Source organism: Sardina pilchardus, chromosome 18 (assembly GCF_963854185.1).
Source record: "Sardina pilchardus chromosome 18, fSarPil1.1, whole genome shotgun sequence".
NCBI classification, from domain to species: domain Eukaryota; kingdom Metazoa; phylum Chordata; class Actinopteri; order Clupeiformes; family Clupeidae; genus Sardina; species Sardina pilchardus.
In genome coordinates this window covers 3,145,959-3,153,458 of record NC_085011.1, presented here as the reverse complement: position 1 = coordinate 3,153,458, position 7,500 = coordinate 3,145,959, and the positions used below count along the sequence as shown (strand labels likewise).

At 45.3% G+C, this 7,500-nt stretch overlaps 2 protein-coding genes across 3 annotated transcripts in view; one reads left to right on the top strand and one right to left on the bottom strand.

Moving 5' to 3' along the window:
- The window catches only part of galm (galactose mutarotase), a 6,040-nt gene extending 501 nt beyond the window's left edge, over positions 1-5,539 (bottom strand). Inside the window, exons 1-6 of the mRNA XM_062520051.1 lie at positions 5,154-5,539; positions 4,510-4,664; positions 4,020-4,226; positions 3,399-3,480; positions 2,641-2,791; positions 2,379-2,553 (exon numbers count right to left, since the gene is read on the bottom strand). Coding sequence (XP_062376035.1) covers positions 2,379-2,553; positions 2,641-2,791; positions 3,399-3,480; positions 4,020-4,226; positions 4,510-4,664; positions 5,154-5,340 — 957 coding nt within the window. The 5' untranslated portion in view covers positions 5,341-5,539. The remainder of the gene's footprint in view (positions 1-2,378; positions 2,554-2,640; positions 2,792-3,398; positions 3,481-4,019; positions 4,227-4,509; positions 4,665-5,153) is intronic.
- Positions 5,540-6,936: 1,397 nt separating this feature from the next.
- The window catches only part of atl2 (atlastin GTPase 2), a 17,753-nt gene continuing 17,189 nt past the window's right edge, over positions 6,937-7,500 (top strand). Inside the window, exon 1 of one of the 2 annotated variants that reach the window (XM_062520049.1) lies at positions 6,937-7,064. In XM_062520049.1, the coding sequence (XP_062376033.1) occupies positions 6,992-7,064 (73 nt within the window). In that variant the 5' untranslated portion in view covers positions 6,937-6,991. Of the gene's footprint in view, positions 7,065-7,252; positions 7,402-7,500 lie in introns of those variants that run through there. The other variant, XM_062520050.1, reaches the window with a different exon arrangement.

Here is a 7,500-nt window from a genome sequence, read left to right as displayed (position 1 = left end):
ACACATACAGCAGCATACTGTTAAAAACACACACACACACAGTTGCACACCATTGAAGTGGAATTCGTGGTAGCTACCACACCCGGCTGCACACAATACCTCAGTTAGAGAAACACACACACACACACACACACACACACACACACACACACACACACACACACACACACACACACACACACACACACACACACACACACACACACACACACACACACACACACACACACACACACACACACACACACAGCTGCACACAATACCTCAGTTAGAGAAACACACACACACACACACACACACACACACAGCTGCACACAATACCTCAGTTCCAGCAACATGTTAGAGAAACACACACACACACATACACACACACACACACACACAGCTGCACACAATACCTCAGTTAGAGAAACACACACACCCGGCTGCACACAATACCTCAGTTCTAGCAACATGTTAGAGAAACACACACATACAGCTGCACACAATACCTCAGTTCCAGCAACCTCACGCAGTCATAGGGCTCTGCAATATTACCCACAATACCTCACTGTGGAAGCATAGAAGGTACAAGAAATAGACACAGCCACCCAACAGCACTATAGAGACAAGTGAAGCCAAGTTGAACCCCTTAAATGGACACAGCACTTCAATATAGACAAGTGAAGCCAAGTTGAACCCCTTAAATGGACACAACACTTCCATAGAGACAAGTGAAGCCAAGTTGAACCCCTTAAATGGACACAGCACTTCAATATAGACAAGTGAAGCCAAGTTGAACCCCTTAAATGGACACCGCACTTCAATAGAGATAGGTGAAGCCAAGTTGAACCCCTTAAATGGACACAGCACTTCAATAGAGATAGGTGAAGCCAAGTTGAACCCCTTAAATGGACACAGCACTTCAATAGAGATAGGTGAAGCCAAGTTGAACCCCTTAAATGGAGACCGCACTTCAATAGAGATACAGTAGGTGAAGCCAAGTTGAACCCCTTAAATGGACACAGGACTTCAATAGAGATAGGTGAAGCCAAGTTGAACCCCTTAAATGGACACCGCACTTCAATAGAGACAAGTGAAGCCAAGTTGAACCCCTTAAATGGACACAGCACTTCAATAGAGATACAGTAGGTGAAGCCAAGTTGAACTAGCCTGACGACGTCATACTCAATTCTTATCAGAATATGAGTCTGAAACTGCTCCATTCAGCTGCGATTATGGGGCGTGATTCAACCGATACAGTGCGGGGGGGATAGCTCTGCACTCATTGGATAGACCAAACCAAACAGAACAAGTTATTGGCTGTCAGTATCTGCGAAATCTAAGACAGAAATATGTAGCAGGGTAGGCTATGGAAAACATCCTCCTTCGTTTTAAAAAATAATTCCTTCAAACTGTATGCAATGAACAGCTGGGGAAGTGTGTCGTTAACCCAACGAGCAAACAGACATTTTTAAACAAACGGGAACAACATCACCCAAACATGCTGTTTTAACTGGGTGAAAGTGAAACTGAAGTTTTCCCACATATCCTCGTTGGTCTAAGTGTTCAGAAATAGTTGTGCGAATCCGTGATAAAACCTCCGTTTCAATAGCTAAGATAAACGAAAGGCCAAACTGCATGAACAAATTATGCATTCATAGCCATAGCGTTTTTGTTGCAATCAAAATCAACCTAAGCGAACATGGTCTCACACCCAACTCGTTGAACGAGGACGCATGCAGCCGTGAACGTCACTGCTGTTCATATGTCAATCATCACGTAAAGCCCGCCCTGTGAAATGTGATTGGTCCGGGCCGAAGTGTATCTCGAATACTAGCAGCTGAACGGAGCAATGCCAGACCGAAGTTCCCTGCAGAAAAAGAATGGAGGCGGGGCTAAACTTCGGTCTGGCATCCAGGCTAAAGTTGAACCCCTTAAATGGAAACCGCACTTCAATAGAGACAAGTGAAGCCAAGTTGAACCCCTTAAATGGAAACCGCACTTCAATAGAGATACAGTAGGTGAGGCCAAGTTGACCCAATGAAGCTTATAAGCCTCAGAGCCTCCCATAGGAGGCGCACTTTCCCCCTCGTATGGAAGTAGCGTTGAGTTCATCTGATTCCATCATTCTTGTAAAGACTTCTGAATGGTGGAAGACCTATATGAAATCATGACAACAGTGACATTCAACTTATTGTAGCCGCCTGCCGCTGTCTAGACGACTACATAATGTGGTGGTTTCTGAGATTCTGATACGTTTTCAACAACTACGGGTTGAAAAGGTATCAGCATCTCAGAAATAATCACATATGCAGTCAGCTTAAGATGGCTGCAGATGACTATCAAGTCGAATCCGACTATTGATTGGTTTATGAGATGTTTGATTGACAGGTCACCTGGTTGACTGCATCAGGCCAGTTCTGGGTCTCCAGGCAGAAGGCACTGTGTTTGGGGTAGCAGGCGCCGCCTTTCCCTCTAAGGGTTCCATCTAGGAAGTTGGCGGTGTAGAACTGGACACCTGGTTGGTTGGTGCTCACCTCCAGGACACGCCCACTCCCAGGATGCACCACCCTGCCAAAGAGAACGGACTGTAACTCCAGAAGTCCTGTGTGTGTGTGTGGGGGGGGGGGGGGGGGGGGGGTGAAGGTGTGTATCTACCTAGCACAGGGACGCTCCTCGCATGGTTGCGTTGGCTCCCGCAGACAGAAGTTGTGGTCAAAGCCGGGACCAGGAAGTTCCTTCAGTCGGGACCCAATCAGAACGGGTGCTCTGAGGTCAAAGGGCGTGTTTTCCACCGACTTCACCTCTCCTGCATGAGAGAAAACACTGCTGAAGAAACACTCACAAGGAAGAGGTGTGGGTGTGTGTGTGTATGTGTGTGTGTGTGTGTATGTATACGAAGGAGCTTGTGACCTTCACTGAACATGAAAGTCAAATACAACTCACTAGTCTGACCTCAGTCCTACTGAATGTCAACATAATGCTCCAGAACCAAGAAGGTTCCCCTGACAGCTTCAGTTCTTCCACCATCACCTTTTCTCTGGGCTGAGTTCCACCGGTCTATTCTCAGCATTGCCACTAGAGGGAGCTGTTGAGTCTTTATTCTGGGCTTAGTGGGGAAGTCCCTGAGCTCTTGGCCCTGACGACTCAGCCGTATCAGATGGCTAAAGATATTAGCAACTGTTGCTAGTATCTGCAAGCGCAAGGTGTTGACAACACTAGCATCATGGGTTCAATCGGGAACACACGTGCTCACTGATGAAACTGTGGCCTATATCTGGACTCCGAGTGGCTTTGAACAGGAGTGTGTGATCTGCTGAATGGAGGAGTGCCGATGCCTTGAGTCTGCTCGATATGAGAGGGAGCTTCTCGTGCCTGAATCAACGGCACGCAGCGGAGGCCGTTAGATGCCATACCTGTTGGGATCATGGTGTCATCAACGGGCAGGTAAGCTTGGGCTGACACAGTCACCTCATGGTCATAGATATCAGCTTTGCCCTGCACAGAGATAACAGAGATAACTATGGACATCATAGAGTGTGTGTGTGTGTGTGTGTGTGTGTGTGTGTGTGTGTGTGTGTGTGTGTGTGTGTGTGTGTGTGTGTGTGTGTGAGTCTATGTGCGTGCGTGCGTGCGTGTGTAGGTATGCTTATAAGCTTATATTTAACTGAATTGTATCACATCCAAGTACAAGTGGATATTTGTATGCTTGTGTATGCATATATATTTCAGTCTATTCGTTAGGCATTTGAGTTCTGATGAGTTTACCTACACTCCATCAACACACTGCTAAAACAGCTTATCTAATACAGTCTAACTGAATGTTGTTAATCTGACATCAAGATCAAGTCTAGTTGGTGTTGTTTTCGGTATGAAGAGAAGTAAATTTGTCCTAAAAAGTCCAGATAGGTCAAAATAGGTACGTTCATACTAAGAACAATACCAGATTAGATTTTTTGCAGTGCAGTGCAGTGTTCTGTTTTGGTTATGCTTACTGACCAGTGTTTGTTCTGTCTGTAGACAGGCTGTGGTCTCACCTGTCCTGCCAGGTTAAAGTAAGAGTGATTGGTGAGGTTGACAGGTGTAGTTTTGTCCGTGTGCGCGCTGTAATGAACGGTTAGAGTGTGTGTGTCCAGAGTATAGGTTACGGACACGCGTAGGTTTCCAGGGTAACCTTCGTCTCCATCAGGGCTGCAGTGGCTGAATTTCACGCCATTCTTCACCATTTCGCTCGTCCATAATGCCTGCAACACACACACACACACACACACACACACACACACACACACACACCTTCAGTCCTCCAAGAGTGTCATTTCCCTCTCCCTTTATCTGTGTTTATGTATGTGAGTACCTTGTTAAATCCCTGTGTGTGTGTGTGTGTGTGTGTGTGTGAGAGAGAGAGAGAGAGTACCCAGGCCTATAAGGTGTGTGTTTGAGAGGGAGAGAGAGAGAGAGAGAGAAACAGAAACAGACAGTGTGTGTGTGTGTGTGTGTGTGTGTGTGTGTGTGTGTGTGTGTGTGTACCTTGTTAAATCCCTGTATGCCCCCATGGAGAGCATTAGGCCCATTGTTCACTGCGAGTTGGTACTGCTGTCCGTCTATGGAGAAGCGGCCTTTGGCAATCCGGTTAGCAACCCTGCCCACCACGGCACCAAAGAAGCGTGGGTTTGACACATAACCTGTAAATTACACACAAAGAGCTCATAAACAGCACACAAACACACGCACGCCCGCGCGCACACACACACACACACACACACACACACACTTCTTATACAAATATGGGTTAAAACAGCAGAGGGAATTCTATAATCAGGGTTCCCCATGCATCACTGAGCTGAAGTTAGACTTTTAAATCATCGCTGGAGACATTTTAGAAGACCAAGACTGGAGAGACAATAAAACGACCTAATAGACAACAGGGTCAGCTGATCACGCTGTCTAGCGTTGTTATTCACATGTTGACCACTGTCTTCCTGTCACGGGTGCTTGGAACAAGTAGCAAGCTAAACGGGTGAGAAAAGGACCGCCCTGGTTGTGCAGAAAAAAAAAACGTCTTGTTGCATTCGTTGTCCAACAACATACAAATGAAATGACAACAGCCAAAGAATGTACCACAAACAAGAAAAAGTCGAATACGTGCTGCAGAGACTGTCAACCATACTCACTTTCTAAGTCATCAAAACCAATTACAACATCCTCGAAGTGGCCGTGGCGATCGGGGGTCTTTATTGCCGTTATGACACAACCCAGAGAGATGACCTCCACACACACACTGTCTGTTCTCAAAGTCCACTTTTCTACGGAACCCAGTTCGGGTAGGACTCCGAACACCCCTTTCGTTACCTCTGTCATGCTCACACTGGCCGCTTTCTTCACAGCTGATCAACTAGATCAAACCAAGCATCTGCTCCCGGCTATAATGAACACTGGCTATAGATGCGACTGTGTGTCACGACTTTAACTGAACTTATTTAATTGCCAAATGACCACTGCTACATCGACACCGCCTGCAGACAGCCTGCACCAGCAAAAAGCCTGCACCGAGTGCATGACTGCGCGTGATGTCGACATCATCAGTATGCGACAAGATGTTGTAGTTTTTTAGTGTTGATTGTACGATTTCCTGATTTGTTTTACTCACTTTTGATAAATTAATTTGATTTGTAGTTGTTGCTTTTTTAGATTGTGTGCAGATTCTACAACTAATTATTGTATTGTAGGCCTACCTTAAAAAGTTAATTAATGAGCCAATTGATGGATAGGCCTACATTGTAGGCTACACTTACATGGTGAAAGGTGTGTGTGGATGGGTAGTGTGGCTGTGTAAAGCCTATGAATGTGCGAGACTATAAATAGTACAGCTCCAGATTAGCGAATCCTCCGAGGGTCCTTCCGCAGGCCGCCCCACCTGATTATATTTAGTAACTGGGTTTCCTCTCCTCGCGCTCATTCTGCGCTCTTTCTGATGGACTAATCATCCAAGCCAACACTTTCTATACAACGACAATAAAAACAAAAAGACTGTTGGAGGCTGATATCACGTTTCTAAATTCTTTTCCTGTAGCCTGGCTGTAGCCAAGTTAAACCTACAAGAGTTGGCTAGCCAACACTATCTGGTTTTCTAATTTTGTTGCAAAGATGGATCAGATATCTAATCCAAAGATGGGATCTCAGTTGATCCCCCAGCCCCTAACTGTGCTAATTGTGTGTGTGTGTGTGTGTGTGTGTGTGTGTGTGTGTGTGTGTGTGTGTGTGTGTGTGTGTGTGTGTGTTATAGCCTAGGCCTATATTGTTTGATTCTGTGCATATCGGCTACATCACAAAATAATTGGTAATATGTCATGATCTGTAATTATCTGAGGTGATTAAATAAACTAAATACAGGCTATGACATTGAAATGAGTATACATATTATTATTAATATAGTAATAAATATAGAGAATAGTATCGAATATTTTTTTTTATCATAATTCCCGAATGAATATGCTGGATGGATCTGTTTAAAATACTGTAGGCCTATCATGACCCCTATGGTTCTCACTATAAATAGGCTAGGTAGCCTATATCTGCAAAAACTAATTTGTGTGTTAAACTATGTCAGTTAAAATTACATGTGAAGATGTGGACGGCAGCTGAGTTGATTAAGTGTTATTCTGGCCTTCTTTGGACTCCTGTCCACTTCAGCAGCTGCCGATCGCGTTGCACACAGTTGATGAAGCAGCTGTGAGCAGGCGCGCGCTCTTTTCTCAACAGCCGCCTGAATTAATGTAAAAAAAACACACTGACCTTTTTATACAGCTGAAAAATACAACTTTTATCATTATTTATCTGAGGGGTGTTTTAAGGCCCATGACGTTGTTCCAGATCAGATTTGAGTTGCTTTTTAGGACCTCGCGGAAACGCCGACAGTAGGCGCTCTGAAACTTTATGAAAAAAAAAACAGTGGCGAGAAGAGAAATCGGTCGGCGCGCAACGTCACGCTGGAGAGTTTAAACTGGACAAGATGGCGGAAGACAGCGGGCTGAGGAATCGGAGTCGCTCGTCGAAGAACCGTAAAAGTCGACAACCGATAGAAGGTAAAGTTTGTTTTTAACGACCGGATGTCCTGTGTAGCTTTATTGAGTAATATGGTATTACATGCCTTCGCAAAAGTTACTGTCATAAATTAATATTTGTTGATAACTGTGGTCGTGTGGTGACCTGGTGAAAGTTACAGCTGGCACTTAACCTCTCCTGGCAGACGGCTTTCACCTCACCTGGCGATGTAATGTTAATGAACGTGACCCGTTGTTTCGTCCATCAGGCGAACCGTTGTGTCCTTTCCCCTCCTCGGAGTCGGACTATGGAGACAGAAACGGGTCTATAACGTTAACGTTGTTGTGCGGCAGCTTGCCATGAGTTTGGTTCAGTCTCGTAAGTTAACGGTTCGTTTCGGGCTTTTGTGTACACAAATCGTCTTGCTCGGCATGTCTGTCCATAGTGTGCGCGGCTGGCCCGACACGGGTATTTATA